Source organism: Pseudophryne corroboree, chromosome 3, assembly GCF_028390025.1.
Source record: "Pseudophryne corroboree isolate aPseCor3 chromosome 3, aPseCor3.hap2, whole genome shotgun sequence".
NCBI lineage: Eukaryota > Metazoa > Chordata > Amphibia > Anura > Myobatrachidae > Pseudophryne > Pseudophryne corroboree.
Window position 1 is genome coordinate 767,452,696 of NC_086446.1, and position 18,396 is coordinate 767,471,091.

Consider the following 18,396-nt stretch of genomic DNA (forward strand, 5'->3'; position numbering starts at 1 on the left):
TTCTTCCAGAAAGAATTGGCTTCAGTTCCTGAAGTCCAGACTTTTGTAAAAGGAGTACTACATATACAGCCCCCGGTTGTGCCCCCAGTGGCACCGTGGGATCTTAATGTAGTCTTGGATTTTCTCAAATCCCATTGGTTTGAGCCGCTCAAATCGGTGGAGTTGAAGTATCTTACATGGAAAGTAACCATGCTACTGGCCCTGGCTTCAGCCAGGAGAGTATCAGAATTGGCGGCTTTATCATATAAGAGCCCATATCGGATTTTCCATACGGACAGGGCAGAACTGCGGACGCGTCCTCATTTTCTGCCTAAGGTGGTGTCAGCGTTTCACCTGAACCAGCCTATTGTGGTGCCTGCGGCTACTAACGATTTGGAGGATTCCAAGTTGTTGGACGTGGTCCGGGCATTGAAAATATATATTTCAAGAACGGCGGGAGTCAGAAAGTCTGACTCACTGTTTATATTGTATGCACCCAACAAGATGGGTGCTCCTGCTTCTAAGCAGACGATTGCTCGTTGGATTTGTAGCACAATTCAACTTGCACATTCTGTGGCAGGCTTGCCACAACCTAAATCTGTCAAGGCCCATTCCACAAGGAAAGTGGGCTCATCCTGGGCGGCTGCCCGGGGGGTCTCGGCATTACAACTCTGCCGAGCTGCTACTTGGTCAGGGGCAAACACGTTTGCAAAATTCTACAAATTTGATACCCTGGCTGAGGAGGACCTTGAGTTCTCTCATTCGGTGCTGCAGAGTCATCCACACTCTCCCGCCCGTTTGGGAGCTTTGGTATAATCCCCATGGTCCTGACGGAGTCCCCAGCATCCACTTAGGACGTTAGAGAAAATAAGAATTTACTTACCGATAATTCTATTTCTCGTAGTCCGTAGTGGATGCTGGGCGCCCATCCCAAGTGCGGATTGTCTGCAATACTTGTACATAGTTATTGTTACAAACAAATTCGGGTTGTTATTGTTGTGAGCCGTCTGTTCAGAGGCTCCTACGTTTGTCATACTGTTAACTGGGTTCAGATCACAAGTTATACGGTGTGATTGGTGTGGCTGGTATGAGTCTTACCCGGGATTCAATATCCTTCCTTATTGTGTACGCTCGTCCGGGCACAGTATCCTAACTGAGGCTTGGAGGAGGGTCATAGGGGGAGGAGCCAGTACACACCACCTAATCCTAAAGCTTTATTTTTGTGCCCTGTCTCCTGCGGAGCCGCTATTCCCCATGGTCCTGACGGAGTCCCCAGCATCCACTACGGACTACGAGAAATAGAATTATCGGTAAGTAAATTCTTATTTTTTAATTGAATTATCCTTTTATTTATCCTTCTGCAGACATTATGGCGCTAATGCTGAGTTTGGAGCAAAGGCAAAAAAAGGTAACTGTCTGTCTGGACAAACCATGTTGCAATGTAATTGGGGGGCAAATTTATTATTTTTCCCTGCAGGGTATATACTGGCTGGTTTTGCATGCAGCCCACACATGCTGGGCAGTTTTATTATTACACTGTAATTAAGATTTGATTTTGCACACGTTACATCTGCCCCAGCTGCAGTGCAGCATGGTGCTGCCCAGGTGCACAGTTACTTGCTCTGTTTTGCTTTTCTCCACCCCAGAATCAGGCCCTATATGTGAGCTGGCACGGCTGCTTCCTGGCGTAGCTCTTGTTACTCTGCAAACTTGCACCTAGATCATCAGCGCGCTTCCAAGTACGTATCTACTTTCCTGTATCTGGAGGCAGCGCCACAGTATAGAACTGCAGACAATTTTCTGGGGAGCCTTAAAAATACGAAGAGCTGCTGTGTGAAAGTATAAATGTCCAGCGTGCTGCCGGAGTACAGAGGCCAGCCTCCTGCCAGTGTCCAGCCTCATGCCAGAGGTCAGGGTCCGTCCAGTATCCAACCTCATGCCAGAGGTCAGGGTCCGTCCAGTGTCCAGCCTCCTGTCAGGGACAGGTTCAGGTGCATGCCAGTGTCCAGATTCCATCCCACTTCCAGAGTCCAGCGTCTGTCCATTGTCCTGCTTCCTACCAACATCTGGCCTACCAGCATCCAGAGGCCAGTGTCCGTCCAGTATCCAGCCTCGTGGCAGTGTCCAGACTACAGCGCCTGTCCAGCCTCCTACAAGATTCCAGTGTCCATCCAGTGTCCAGCTTCTTACCAGCCTCCTGCCAGCATGAAGATTCCATCTTATTGCCAGTATCCAGAGTCTGTCCTCCTGCCAGCATCCAGCCTTATTCCCCATAGAGGGATGTGTAGTTTCTCAACAGCTGGAGGGCCGCAGTTTGGACATGCCTACCCTAGAACCACCCTTTTTTTATTAAACCTTTCATTTTTATTTTAAAATACTGCTAGGTTTAATCTAATGAATTACTCAGACTATGAAAGAACATTGGAACTGCCTTCATTATGCTATAACATAGGGCAAGGCTGTGCTAGAAAATACACTTGTAGCCGCCCGTAGTGCATCTGGAAGTAGAAGACCTGACTCTCCTCCAGAGTTGGTGTAAACCTACAGTAGGTGTAATGAGGGAAGGATCATTCTTATGGACTTTTCCTAATTATTACACAGGATCCAGTCAGGATCTCAGCATTTGGGATCCCAAGAGTAGAAATACTGACGCCGGAATCGCAACACTGCTCAGAATGGATTATGTGGTGAGTATGGAGTACAGAGAGTTAAAGCAGCAGCATAATGGCCTTATAGCCCTGGGGCCTTGAGTTCAATTCCAACCAGGGTCCTGTCTGTTAGAAGCTCGAAAGCTCCGCCCTTGATTGCATGGGTGTCCCAAAGGTGCCCTAGTTACCCTCAACAGCCCCAAAACATACCGATAGATTAATTAGCTGTAAATTAAATGAGATCATTGTGTCTGAGTGTTAATGACTGTAGACTGTAAGGCCCATTAGGACAGGGTATAATGTGAATGATAATATCCTCTGTACAGCACTGCCCAATGTAATGTCACTATATAGCAACAGATAGAAATAATAGGGAATTCTCATCCCTGTCACACGGATGCGAGCGATGCAAGGTCACGTCCGAACGGCGTGTGTTTGTAATGTAATTTGTTCTGTGAGGGAAGCAATATTCCCGTGCTCTGCTGGAGAGGAAGTCGCACAGTAAGGGTAGTGAAGGACACAGCAGGAAGCCGCTCAGAGCTTGCACAATTAGCAGCGCATAATGGCTTGTCATTATTTATTTAACATAACTGGGTGCATTTTGCAAATCGTATATCTGGTCGTTATTTGGGGTGGTTTTGCAAATATGTACTCAAAGGTTATCAAATATTGTATCGTACAACGTTTGGCTGTGGTTTTTTTTCACTCTTTCTGTGCCTATCCAACTCCACATAACAAGTTAGCTGCTGGGAGCTGGACATCCAAAGGTTCTCCTCCAAAAGTGGTTTGTTATATTAACTGAGGCAAATCCTGGTTCTCAAAGTGTCATCAATACAGGGATACATCGAAGAAGCTTCTGCTATTGCCACCTCATCTCCAGAAGGCAGGGCCTGTCTCCAGCTTGGGGACTTGGATGGAATTATACCAGATTTCAGCAGCGTGGGTGCAGGTTGTGTAGTGCACACAGGCCCCTGGGTCCACGAGAGCTGCACACTTTGCACAAAGCACATACAGATGTACCACTGGTTCTGCCTGTGCACTGGTCCACTAAGCAGGATAGCTGGAAGAGACACAAATTAGGATAGCTGGCAGGGCCCGTAGGCAGGATAGCTGGCAGAGACCTGAGGCAGTATAGCTGGAAGAGCCCAGAGGCAGGATAGCTAGAAGAGCCCCGAGGCAGGATAGCTGGCAGAGCCCCTTGGCAGGATAGCTGGAAGGGCCCCGAGGCAGGATAGCTGGCAGAGCCCACAAGTAGGATAGCTGGCAGAGCCCGTTGGCAGGATAGCTGGAAGAGACCTGAGGCTGGATAGCTGGCAGAGCCCCAGGCAGGATAGCTGGCAGAGCCCCTTGGTAGGATAGCTGGAAGAGACCCTAGGCAATATAGCTGGTAGAGCACCTAGGCAGGATAGCTGGCAGAGCCCCTAGGCAAGATAGCTGGCAGGGCCCCTGGCAGGATAGCTGGAAGAGCCCCGAGGCAGGATAGCTGGCAGAGCCCAGAGGCAGGATAGCTGGCAGAGGCCCTTGGCAGAATAGCTGGAAGAGACCCTCGGCAATATAGCTGGTAGAACACCTAGGCAGGATAGCTGGCAGAGCCCTGAGGCAGTACAGCTGGCAGAGCCCAGAGGCAGTATAGCTTGCAGAGCACCTGGCAGGATAGCTGGAAGAGACAGGAGGCAATATAGCTGGTAGAGGACCTAGGCAGGATAGCTGGAAGAGCCCCGAGGCAGGATAGCTGGCAGAACCCTGAAAGCAGATTGCTGGAAGAGACCCTGGCAGGATAGCTGGCAGAGCCCAGAGACAGGAGAGCTGGCAGAGCCCAGAGGCAGGATAGCTGGCAGAGCTCGGAGTCAGGATAGCTGGCAGAGCCCCTAGGCAGGATAGCTGGCAGAGCCCCAAGGCAGGATAGCTGGTAGAGACCCCCGAGGCAGGATAGCTGGCAGAACCCCAATGCAGAATAGTTAGCGGAGTCCTGAGGCAGGATAGCTGGAAGAGCCCCTAGGCAGGAGAGCCGGCAGAGCCCCGAGGCAGCATAGCTGGCAGAGCCCCAAGGCAGGATAGCTAGCAGAGCCCATTGGTAGGATGGCTGACAGAGCCCCGAGGCAGGATAGCTGAAAGAGATCCAAGGCAGGATAGCTGGCAAAGCCCCGAGGCAGGATAGCTGGCAGAGCCCCAAGGCTAGATAGCTGGCAGAGCCTGTAGGCAGGATAGCTGGCAGAACCCATAGGCAGGATAGCTGGCAGAGCCCCTAGGCAGGATAGCTGGCAGAGCCCATTGGCAGGATGGCTGGCAGAGCCCCAAGTCAGGATAGCTGAAAGAAATCCAAGGCAGGATAGCTGGAAGAGCCCTGAGGCAGGATAGCTGGCAGAACCCTGAAAGCAGATTGCTGGAAGAGACCCTGGCAGGATAGCTGGCAGAGCCCAGAGACAGGAGAGCTGGCAGAGCCCCGAGGCAGGATAGCTGGCAGAGCCCTGAGTCAGGATAGCTGGCAGAGCCCCTAGGCAGGATAGCTGGCAGAGCCCCGAGGCAGGATAGCTGGCAGAGACCCCCGAGGCAGGATAGCTGGCAGAACCCCAATGCAGAATAGTTGGCGGAGTCCTGAGGCAGGATAGCTGGAAGAGCCCCTAGGCAGGAGAGCCGGCAGAGCCCCGAGACAGCATAGCTGGCAGAGCCCCAAGGCAGGATAGCTAGCAGAGCCCATTTGCAGGATGGCTGACAGAGCCCCGAGGCAGGATAGCTGAAAGAGATCCAAGGCAAGATAGCTGGCAGAGCCCTGAGGCAGGATAGCTGGCAGAGCCCCAAGGCAAGATAGCTGGCAGAGCCCGTAGGCAGGATAGCTGGCAGACCCCATAGGCAGGATAGCTGGCAGAGCCCCTAGGCAGGATAGCTGGCAGAGCCCATTGGCAGGATGGGTGGCAGAGCCCCAAGGCAGGATGGCTGGCAGAGCCCCAAGGCAGGATAGCTGAAAGAAATCAAAGGCAGGATATCTAGCAGAGCCCCGAGGCAGGATAGCTGGCAGAGCCCTGAGGCAGGATAGCTGGCAGAGCCCGTAGGCAGGATAGCGGGCAGAGCCCTGAGGCAGGATAGCTGGCAGTGCCTATTGGCAGAATGGCTGGCAGAGCCCCGAGGCAGGATAGCTGGCAGAGCCCTGAGGCAGGATAGCTGGCAGAGCCCCAAGGCAGGATAGTTGACAGAGCCCCGAGGCAGGATGGTTGGCAGAGCCCCGAGGCAGGATGGCTGGCAGAGCCCCGAGGCAGGATAGCTGTCAGAGCCCCGAAGTAGGATGGCTTGCAGAGCCCTGAGGCAGAATACTGGGATCAAAGCAAGACATACGAGGAACGACTAAAGTGTGCACTATAATATGTTGGTCACAGAACACAAGTACAGGCGTCATACATGCATGAAGCTGGACTTTAGTAGTAATGCGTATTGCTCCAGTAGCTGTTACAAGAGCTGCTACGCACCACATGGACGTAGAGATGATTTACACACACAACATGGGCTGGAAGCCCTTCTTATCCAGAGTCAAATTCATTTGCCTCTCCTGCTATAGTCACATGAAAAAACGTAAGCAACCCTAGGTGTGATGTGAGCAGGGTGGTCCATCTGGGAAAGGAAATAGCCTGCACTGAGCCACCCGGTCAGGACTACAACTGACTGGACCAATGGGTGGGGACCACTTCATTTATCGTTAGTTTATCCTCTTCAGGCATGAGAATAGAGGGCCTAATTCAGAGATGTACATAAACCCGATGTGGGCACATAAAATATTTTGCACATGCAATGTTGGAAGCGGAAAAGGGGTACCCAGCTACAGGTGGGTACTGTAACTTACTGTAATAACCACATACATGGTAAACTTCTGCATGAATTCCCATGTCCCATCTCTATCAAGAATTGTTACCACATGTGTAACCATGGAAACAACCCATGCGGTCCACTGAAAGAATCCCCTCTCTCTCTCTCTCTCTCTCTCTCTCTCTCTCTCTCTCTCTCTCTCTCTCTCTCTCTCGCTTTCTCTCTCTAGATTATTATATATTAGTATGGGGCTGTTACATTCACCCTCTTTTTGTTCACTCACCAGAACTTGATGATGATTCCAGTAGCCACTAACACAATGACCACGGAGATGACAATGGTGACGTACAGTTGGGGATCTGTTCCTATAAAGACAGACAGAAAAGTGATAATTGCGTCAGAAATGTTGCATGTGACAACCGAGCCTTGTTCTCGGGCACCCTTGCCAGCGGCTGCTCACCGTCATCTTTTGGAGGGGAATTATGGGGTCTCAGGGTGGTGGGAGCCCCTCTCAAGTCTAGTCCTCGCGCAGGCTCGTCGTGCTCCAACAGGCCCCACTCTTGATGGTAAAACGGCCGAGGAGTGGAAGAAACGGAGCCTTGAGCCCCATCCTCATCTGAGATTGTTGGGTCCCACAGGATGGCCCAGGGGTATGGAGAAGGAGGAACTGCCCCTTCAAGAGCTGCAGGGAACAGCAAACTGGAGGCGGGGGACTGGCGTTTGCCCCGTGTGGGCACAGAGTGTTGATGGGGGTGCTGGGTGTTCCTGTGGGGGAAGTATGTGATCTTTGGTGGCAAGTTCTGTGATCTGATTACAGGGAAAGTATGTTGAAGATCTGGATGGTGGGTGGTACTTGAGGGTCTGGGTGCTGGATGGAGGAAGGAGCGTAAATGCTGGTGGGCCGGAAGGAGGGGGGAGTATGAAGGGCGTATTGCACCATGGTGAGGAAGTTTTGTTGGGTGTAGGAGTTTGGGGAGGGAAGAACATGTGCTTGAGAGTAGTATACAATAAAAAATGCAGTAGGTGGAAGCACAGCCAGACCTGAGAGAGAGAGAGAGAGAGAGAGAGAGAGGGGGGGGGGGGGGGGGATTAGTATATTGACTGTAACACCAAATATTACAGCCCCTACCCATTTCCTCAACTCTGCTTTCACTATAAGCCCAGCTACCCCCGGTTTGTCTTTAGATAGTGGTGGATTTGTGATGCTCTCCTCAATTGTTACTACGGTTCCACGCTTACATCTCAGGCTCTTCCTCTAGACTACATTCACATTACTGCAACACATCTCCAACTCATACCCTGTGTAGCTTACACTCTTACTAGCCGCATTGTCTTCTCTTCTCGCCAACACATCCAACTGTGTCTGTACACCTGACCACTCCCAGGCAATCACTGCTGCTTCTGACACCCAAGGTTCTCTACTTCCACTGCTTCCTTACAGAAGTTGCGGTACGCCACTTCCCCACACACTGGAAATGGTAATCACTTGGGGGCTATCACTCATAGCCCCCAACAGACCATTCATTTATTAGTTTTACCATGGGGGGTCATTCCGAGTTGTTCGCTCGTTGCCGATTTTCGCAACGGAGCGATTAAGGCAAAAATGCGCATGTGCATGGTACGCAGCGCGCATGCGTTCAGTATTTTAGCACGAAACTTAGTAGATTTACTCACGTCCGAACAAAGAATTTTCATTGTTGAAGTGATCGGAGTGTGATTGACAGGAAGTGGGTGTTTCTGGGCGGAAACTGACCGTTTTCTGGGAGTGTGCGGAAAAACGCAGGCGTGCCAGGATAAAACGCAGGAGTGTCTGGAGAAACGGGGGAGTGGCTGGCCGAACGCAGGGCGTGTTTGTGACGTCAAACCAGGAACGAAACTGACTGAACTGATCGCAGTGGCAGAGTAAGTGTCGAGCTACTCAGAAACTGCTAAGAAATTTATATTCGCAATTCTGCTAATCTTTCGTTCACAATTCTGCTAAGCTAAGATACACTCCCAGAGGGCGGCGGCCTAGCGTGTGCAATGCTGCTAAAATCTGCTAGCGAGCGAACAACTCGGAATGAACCCCTATGTACTCACTGGACATTTTAACATTGTTCTCACTCTATGTTCCTCAAACGTAGGTCTAAGTAACAATCCAGACTCTCAACATTCTAACGCGTCTTCCCCAAACACTGCACATTCCAACTCTGTATCCTCAACACACGGTCCTCATGGCATCCTAGTGGTTCAGTTTTTAAGTATATCCATGATTGGCCACAGGTAACTTAATTATTACCTCAGTCAGTTTGATTTAACCATCTGTACTGAGCCATGGATGTCTTTAAAACCTGGATCATTTAGGTTGCCTTGAGGACTGTGTTTGGGAAAACTGCTATATTCTATGTACTATAAAAAATATCATCTGCTAAGGGGGGGAAACAATCAAGCAATCACTATTGCAGGATTAAATTGATAAAAGGATAGACAAATAATGTAATAAAGCTTAGTTGTCACTATATGGGTCATTAGTGGTACCTTAATGTCAGTTTGGGAGGCCAAATCTCTAAAAGGACCGCAGGGATGCGCGGTGAGGTAAATGGCTCAGGAGGCACTGGCTAGTACCAGAGCCAGATATACACACAATATATGAGCCAAAGGGCACATGTGGGCATTATACACAGGTGCAGCAGTATATACATGTGATTATTATACACAGGTGCAGCAGTATATACATGTGGACATTATACACAGGTGCAGCAGTATATACATGTGGGCATTATACACAGGTGCACCAGTATTATACACAGGTGCAGCAGCATATACATGTGGGCATTATACACAGGTGCAGCAGTATATACATGTGGGCATTATACACATTTGCACCAGTATTATACACAGGTGCAGCAGCATATACATGTGGGCATTATACACAGGTGCAGCGGTATATACATGTGGGCATTATACACAGGTGCAGCAGTTTATACATTATTTTATTACCAGTTATTTATATAGCGCACACATATTCCGCAGCGCTTTACAGAAAATATTTTGGCCATTCACATCAGTCCCTGCCTCAGTGGAGCTTACTATCTATACATGTACACATGCACACACATTCATGCTAGGGTTAATTTTGTTGGGGTCCAATTAACCTACCAGTACATTTTTTGGATTGTGGGAGGAAGCCACGCAAGTACGGGGAGAATATGCAAACTCCACTCAGTTAGAGCCATGGTGGGAATCAAACCCATGACCTCAGTGCTGTGAGGCAGTAATGCTAACCATTACACCACGTGTAGTACACATGTGGGCATTATACACAGGTGCAGTCAGTTATGCCTCAGTCCGACACTGAATGCAAAGAAGAGTCAAAACTCTGGCGTATAGTATACATTAGTATGACAGGACAGGCTCTGCCTCACCTCACCGCACGCCACTGATAAATACATAAGAGATTGCTCAAAGGATGGCAACTAAATAGGTCACAAAAATTAACGAGGAAAGGCTACGAGACCAAAGCATGAACAGGTTGGAGCACGGGGAAAGGAGGGGCCGCTATGATAGAAGCTTTCAAATCATACTTGACTACCCTCCCGGAATGGCCGGGAGGCACTAAAAAATCGTGTGGCCCTCCCGGCCCCCCGGAAGGGTGGGCAAGCCTCCCATTCTTTCCCCCTAGGCCACCCACAGCAGAAAACAAGTGGGCGGCCGAGGGGATCCGATGATGCGATTCGCGCTGAATCGCGTCATCGTAGCTCCGCCCCCGCTATACAGTGCCTAGTTTCTCGGCACTGTATAGTGGGGGCGGAGCCACGATAACGCTATCGTGATGTCACGCCCCCTGTACTGCCCACTTCCCCATCGTCACGCCCCCTCGGAGGAGGGGGCAGCAAGGTAGGCAAGTATGTTTCAAATATAATAAACAGATGTAGGAATTTTATGCAAAAGCATGTGTTTTTATTTTTTTCAGAAAGATCATATCTGAGAATCGACTTAAATAATTTTTTTCAGGTCAAATAAAGCCTACACGGGCATAGTTCTATTTGCACATATGCATGTTCAGGTAATGTTGACATGTCATGGCATATTTTGCTTATTTACTCTTATTTTTTTCATACTGGAGGTCATTCCGAGTTGATCGCTCGCTAGCAGTTTTTAGCAGCCGTGCAAACGCATTCCCGCCGCACACTGGGGAGTGTATTTTCGCTTTGCAGAAGTGTAAATGCTTGTGCAGCAGAGCGCCTGCAAAAAATTTTTGTGCAAAACAAGACCAGCCCTGTAGTTACTCTTCGTGTGCTTTTGACGTCACACACCCGCCCAGCCACGCCTGCGTTTTCCCCGACACGCCTACGTTTTTCTAAGCACTCCCTAAAAATGATCAGTTGACACCCAGAAACGCCCACTTCATGTCAATCTTCCTGCGTTGTGCCGTGCAACTGAAAGCTTCGCTAGAACCTGTGCAAAACCACAAAGGACTTTGTACCCGTATGTCGCGCGTGTGCGCATTGCGGTGCATATGCATGCGCAGAAATGCCTATTTTTAGCCTGATCGCTGCGTTGCGAACAACGGCAGCTAGCGATCAACTCGGAATGACCCCCCCACTGTATTTAAGAAATGTGTCCAAAATCCACCATTTTCATCTATTGCTGACCAACGTTTTCCCTGAGAAAGCATTCATGCTCGCCTTGAGGCAATTTTTATGTCATATCCCCCAAGAAAGTAGCTTAGTGTGGTGTATTACCGGTGTATGACTGTAGATGGCACTGTGGACAAATAAGTTCTGATACTAGTAAGTTTTGCTAGACACAGTATAATTGCTTCTCTCTGTGGACTGTGGAGCTCTCTCAGATAAACTGTGTTGGAGCAGCCTGGCTGATGCTCTGCTGTGTCTCTAGACAGCACTGACATACTGTATACAGTATGGCCAGGCATCTGAGGAAGTAGCTTCTAGAGGGGAGAAGCGTTGTATTATGCTTAGGAAGATTTAGCTGTTGTAACATGAATTATTGTGTAAATCTTATTTTTTAGAAGCAGCAATAGTTCCCAAAATAATTTTTGACATATACACTGGTGTTTTTTTTAAATCTAAAATTGCATAGATTTTATTTGTATTTAAATGTCGGTGAATTCAAGAAAAATTCGTAAAATAATAGCAACAGTAAATTATTGACTTTTATTGCATATGATTTTGCATATTTGGGCATATTCTTTGAATATTTGTAGAGCTTTGGCTTCATATTTCATGCTCATTTTATGCCCATGCTCCAGAGGGGAAGAATCCCTCCCATCTAACATGTACGACTATATGTCACATATTATTTAATGTGCAATGTGACTGCCATCTGGACATACTAAACATTTCTTTCCACTCTTGACTTTGTTTTCTTACACACAGGGGGTCATTCCGAGTTGATCGTAGCTTTGCTAAATTTAGCACAGCTACGATCATTCACACTGACATGCGGGGGGACGCCCTGCACAGGGCTATCCTGCCCCGCATGTCAGTGCCGGCCCCTCCGCAGAAGTGCAAAGGCATCGCACAGCGGCGATGCCTTTGCACTTCAGGTGTAGCTCCCGGCCAGCGCAGCTTTAGTGTGCTGGCCGGGAGCTTCTCCTCGCTCCCCGGCCCGCAGCGGCTGCGTATGACATCACGTAGCCGCTGCGGCTGACATCACGTAGCCGCTGCGGCCCGCCCCCCGTTCGGTCCGGCCACGCCTGCATTGGTAGAATGTGCTGCGCATTGTAACATTGCTTCCCCACATTCAGCAAATTTTAACATTGCTTCCTCGCATGCAGCACATTCTAACATTGCTTCCCCAAACATCACACATTCTAACATTGCTTTCCCAAACACAGCGCATTCTAAACTTGCTTCCCCAAACACAGGACATTCTAACATTGCTTTCCCATACACAGGACATTCTAACATTGCTTCCCCACACACAGTTCATACTAACATCGCTTCGTCAAACACAGCGCATTCTAACATTTCTTCCCCCCACACAGCAAATTCTAACATTGCTTCCCCAAACACAGCGCATTCTAACATTGTTTCCCCACACACAGCGCATTGTAATATTGCATGCCCAAACACATGACATTCTAATATTGCTTCCCCAAACACAGGACATTCTAACATTGCTACCTAAAACATAGCACATTCTAACATTGTTTCCCCACACACAGCACATTCTAACATTGTTTCCCCACACACAGCACATTCTAACATTGCTTCTTCACACACAGCACATTCTAACATTGCTTCCCCAAATACAGCACATTCTAACATTGCTTCCCCACACATAGCACATTCTAACATTGCTTCCCTAAACACAGCACATTCTAACACTGCTTACCTATACACAGCGCCTTCTAACATTGCTTCCCCACTCACAGTGCATTCTAACATTACTTCCACACACACAGCGCATTCCAACATTGCTTCTCCACACACAGTGCATTCCACCATTGCTTCCCCACACACAGTGCATTCCAACATTGCTTCCCCACACACAGTGCATTCCAACATTGCTTCCCCACACACAGTGCATTCTAACATTGCTTCTCCACACAGCATATTCTAACATTGCTTAACCAAACACAGGACATTCTAACACTGCTTCTCCACACACAGCACATTCTAACATTGCTTCCCCACACACAGCACATTTTCATATTGCTTCCCCACATGCAGTGCATTCTAACATTGCTTCCCCAAACACAGACCATTCTAACATTGCTTTCACACACCTAGTGCATTCTTGCAGTGGTTCCTCACACACAGGACATTCTACCATTGCTTCCCCACATACAGGACATTCTAACATTGTTTCCTCGCACACAATGCACTCTAGCTTCCCTACATGCAGCACATTCTAGCAGTGTTTACACACAGAACATTCTAACTTTGCTTCCCGGCACACAGGGCGTTTTAATATTTCTTCCTCACACACAGCACATTCTACTAGTGCTTCCTCACACACAGTGAATTCAAATATTGCCTTCCCACATCCAGTGCATTCTAGCAGTGCTTCACCACACGCAGTACATTCTAGCAGTGCTTCACCACACAGTGAATACTAACATTGCTTCCTTACAACTAGCCCATTTTATTAGTGCTTCCTCGTACACAGCGAATTTTAACATTGCTTCTTCATACACAGCATATTCAAGCATTGCTTCCTCGCACATGGGGGGTCATTCCGAGTTGTTCGCTCGCTAGCAGTTTTTAGCAGCCGTGCAAACGCATTGTCGCCGCCCACCAGGGAGTGTATTTTCGCATTGCAGAAGTGTGAACGCCTGTGCAGCCGAGCTCATGCAAAATCTTCTTGTGCAAAACAAGACCAGCCCTGTAGTTACTCTCCGTGTGAGTTGATTCTAATGATGGTGGGACGGCTTTTGACGTCACACACCCGCCCAGCGTTCGCCCAGCCACGCCTGCGTTTTCCCCGACATGCCTGCGTTTTTCTAAGCACTCCCTAAAAATGGTCGGTTGACACCCAGAAACGCCCACTTCATGTCAATCTTCCTGCGTTTGGCCGTGCGACTGGAATGTTCGTTACACTCTGTGCAAACCCACAATGCTCATTGTACCTGTACGACGCGCCTGCGCATTGCGGTGCATACGCATGCGCAGAAATGCCTATTTTTAGCCTGATCGCTGCGCTGCGAACAACGGCAGCTAGCGATCAACTCAGAATGACCCCCATGGTGCATTCTAACATTGCTTCCCCGCCCACAGCACTTTCTAGCAGTGCTTTCTCATTTGCAGTGCATTCTAATATTGCTTCCCTGTGCACAACACATCATAGTGGTGCATTCTCACACACAATGCATTCTAACATTGCTTCCTCACACGCAGCACATTCTAGCAGTACTTTCTCACACACAGTGCATTCTAACATTGCTTCCCCACACACAGCACATTGTAATCAAGCTATCTCACAAACAGCACATTCTAGTGGTGCTTTCTCACACTATTCCACTGCTCTTTCCCCAAACACTAGTGATTATCAGTCATTGCTTCCTTACAGACATTCTAACATTCTTTCATCACACACTCAGTACAACAGCCTTGCGCGACCCTCGGTGTCGGGCGTGCATGACCCAATTTGGACTCATCGTCCAAATCTGCATGCACGGCCCGGCCGCGGCATGACGTAACTGTGCAATATTGCTAGTGATATCACACAGTGTGTATGTCCATGTCAAGTGGCCCGGGCCGGAAGGGGGGGAGGACACTAGGCGATGTCGCTCATGGAGCACATCGACTAGTGTGTACCCACCTTAAGGGACAGAGCAGAGCCGCTGCACATGCCCAGTGTAGCAGCTTCTTCTACCAAGTTTTCTGTGTGTGGCTCTGAGTCCTCAAACAATGCACTGGACTACAGAGTAACTACCAGGAAGAAGAGACAGGAGCCTTACCATGAGGTGGGAGAATGTGAGCTTAGAAAGTGCAGTACTGGTTCTATTATGTTTGTGTATTTATTTATTAATTATGGTATGTTTAACCTTTTCCTGACCACTTATTTATATTCTTTAAATGTTTGGTACAGCCAGTACTATAGACCATCTAGTGTTAAATGTAAATACTGCATTCCATACAGTATCCAGTGTATAAAAAGACCAATGTGTACATTAATGTCAAGAGTCGTTATTAGGTTTTTCTATTGCTCCCCCAGACTCCTGCACTTGTTCCAATGGGCCTAATTCAGACCTGATCATAACAGCAAACTTTTTCTCTAATGGGCAAAACCATATGCAGTGCAGGTGGGCCAGATGTAACATGTGCAGAGAGAGTTAGATTTGGGTGGGGTGTGTTCAAACTGAAATCTAAACTGCAGTGTAAAAATAAAGCAGCCAGTATTTACCCTACACAGAAACAAAATAACCCACCCAAATCTAACTCTCTCTGCACATGTTATATTTGCCCCACCTGCAGTGCACATGGTTTTGCCCATTAGAGAAAGAATTTGCTTTTGCAATCAGGACTGACTTAGGCCCTATGGTGGTCATTCCGAGTTGTTCACTCGCTGCTGCGATTTGGTGCAAAATTCGCATGCGCATGGTACACAGCGCGCATGCGCTAAGTTATTTAACACAAAACTTAGTAGTTTTGCTGTTGCTCGAGCGGCGCTTTTCAGTCGCACTGCTGATCGGTGAGTGATTGACAGGAAAGGGGCGTTTCTGGGTGGCAACTGAGCGTTTTCTGGGAGTGTGCTAAAAAACGCAGGCGTGCCAGGGAAAAAGGCAGGAGTGTCAGGAGAAACGAGGGAGTGGCTGGCCGAACGCAGGGCGTGTTTGTGACGTCAAACCAGGAACTAAACGGACTGAGGTGATCGCAATCTAGGAGTAGGTCTGGAGCTACTCAGAAACTGCAGGGAAATGTTTAATAGCAATTCTGCTAATCTTTTGTTAGCAATTCTGCTAAGCTAAGATACACTCCCAGAGGGCGGCGGCCTAGCGTGTGCAATGCTGCTAAAAGCAGCTAGCGAGCGATCAACTCGGAATGAGGGCCTATGTTCCGCAGAGCGGGAGATTGTGGATTGCATTTGGAAACCCTGCATTTGCCACTGCCCATGCTTCCTCACTCATTTGGGCATTCTAAAATTACTCTCCACACACTGAGCATTCTAATAGTGTTTACTAGATATTCTAACTTTACTTACACTTACACTTTTAACATTGGCTTCCCACACACTAGAAATTCCACTGCTTCTGTTAGACATTCTAACATTGATTTTCCTTATTCTGGATATTTTAACATTGCTTCCCAACCCATTAGACATTCTAATATTTCTTCCCCATGTTTTGGACATTCTCAGAGAGCATTCTACCATAGATTGACCATATATAAATTCTTACATTGTCTCCCTGTTCACTGAAGAGTCTACCATTGGTTTTACTTATACTTGAAATTCTAATGTTGGGTTACACTGGATAGTCTAAACATGCTTTTGCATATGCTGAACATTCTACTGTTTCTTTTGCTTACACTGGACATTCTAAGACTATTTTTGCTAACACTAGACAAAATAACATTGCCTTCACTTACATTCTACATCAAACGTTCTAACATTGCTTCCCCACACAGTGCTCATTCTAACTTAGCTACCCCATACATTATACATTCTAACATTGCATTCCTACATGCTGGGCATTCTTACATTGCCCCAATACATATTGGTCATTCTAATTTGGCTTCCCCAAACATTAAACATTCTAACATTGCTTCCCAACACTGGACACTCTATATTGGCTCCCCAACACACTGGGCTTTCTAATATTATTTCCCACATGCTAGACATTCTAACACGACTTTCCATGCATTGTACTTTTAACATTGCATTCCCATTGCTCTGCATTCTAAGATGCTTTCCTCCACTGGATATTCTAATATTGCTCTATACGCTGGATACACTAACATTGCTGTCCATGCACTGGACAGTCTAACTTTGCTAATGCTTACACTGCAATATTGCTTACCACACCATTAAGCATTCTAAAATTACTTCCCCAAACACTGATCATTCTAATATTGCTTTATCACACATTGAACATTCTAAAATTACTTCCCCACACACTGGGCATTCTAATATTGCTTCCTGACAAACTGGATATTCGACCATTGCTTACACTTGCACTGGGCATTCTAACGTTACGTATGCTTACCCTGGACATTCTAATTTTGCCAATGCTTACACTGCAATATTGCTTCCCCACACATTGAACATTTTAAAATTACTTCCACCAAACACTGATCATTCTATTATTGCTTTCTCACACATTAGACATTCTAACATTGCTTTCCCACACACTGGGCATTCTAATATTGCTTTCCAATACATTAGACATTCTAACATTGTTTTCCCACACACTGGGCATTCTATTATTGCTTTCCAACACATTAGACATTCTAACATTGCTTTCCCAAACACTGGGCATTCTGATATTAGTTCCCCACACCGTGAACATTCCCCATCCTATACCCATTCTAACATTGCTTTCCCACACACTGGGCATTCTAATATTGCTTTCCAACACGATAGACATTCTAACATTGTTTCCCCACACACTGGGCATTCTAATATTGCTTTCCAACACATTAGACATTCTAACATTGTTTTCCCACACACTGGGCATTCTAATATTGCTTTCCAAACACATTAGACATTCTAACATTGCTTTCCCACACACTGGGCATTCTAATATTGCTTTCCAACACATTAGACATTCTAACATTGCTTTCCCACACACTGGGCATTCTAATGTTGCTTTCCAAAACATTAGACATTCTAACATTGTTTTCCCACACACTGGGCATTCTAATATTGCTTTCCAACACATTAGACATTCTAACATTGCTTTCCCAAACACTGGACATTCTGATATTAGTTCCCCACACAGCGAACATTCCCCATCCTATACCCATTCTAACATTGCTTTCCCACACACTGGGCATTCTAATATTGCTTTCCAACACATTAGACATTCTAACATTGCTTTCCCAAACATTGAGCATTCTAATATTAGTTCCCCACACCGTGAACATTCCCCATCCTATACCCATTCTAACATTGCTTTCCCGCACAGTAAACATTCTAACATTGTTTCCCCATTCACTGGACATTCTAATATTGTTTCTCCATGCCTTTGACATTCTAATGTTGCGTCCTCACACACTGGATACTCGCCCATCACTTACGCTTGCACTGGGCATGCTAACATCGCTTATGCTTACACAGGGCATTCTAATTTTGCTTCCGCGCTCATTGGGCATTCTAATATTATTTCTTTTCAGAGTGACCATTCTAGCATCACTTCCCCCACACACCGGACATTTTAGTGCCGCTACCCTGTATACTCTAGAGTCTAACAGCTTTGGGCATTTCAAGGGTGGCTAACTGCAAGCATAACCCTCTACAAGAGTCGCCCACTCCATGAATGTCGAGCATTATTCTTGGGCACGTTGAACCTTCAATCACTGCTGAC

General features: G+C 47.5%; 1 protein-coding gene across 4 annotated transcripts in view; it reads right to left on the minus strand.

The window, feature by feature from the left end:
• PIANP (PILR alpha associated neural protein) overlaps positions 1-18,396 on the minus strand; it is a 36,393-nt gene that overhangs the window by 15,581 nt on the left and 2,416 nt on the right. For all 4 annotated transcript variants that reach the window (XM_063962460.1, XM_063962459.1, XM_063962458.1 and 1 more), the window contains exons 3-4: positions 6,883-7,463; positions 6,706-6,787 (exon numbers count right to left, since the gene is read on the minus strand). In XM_063962460.1, the coding sequence (XP_063818530.1) occupies positions 6,706-6,787; positions 6,883-7,463 (663 nt within the window). The remainder of the gene's footprint in view (positions 1-6,705; positions 6,788-6,882; positions 7,464-18,396) is intronic.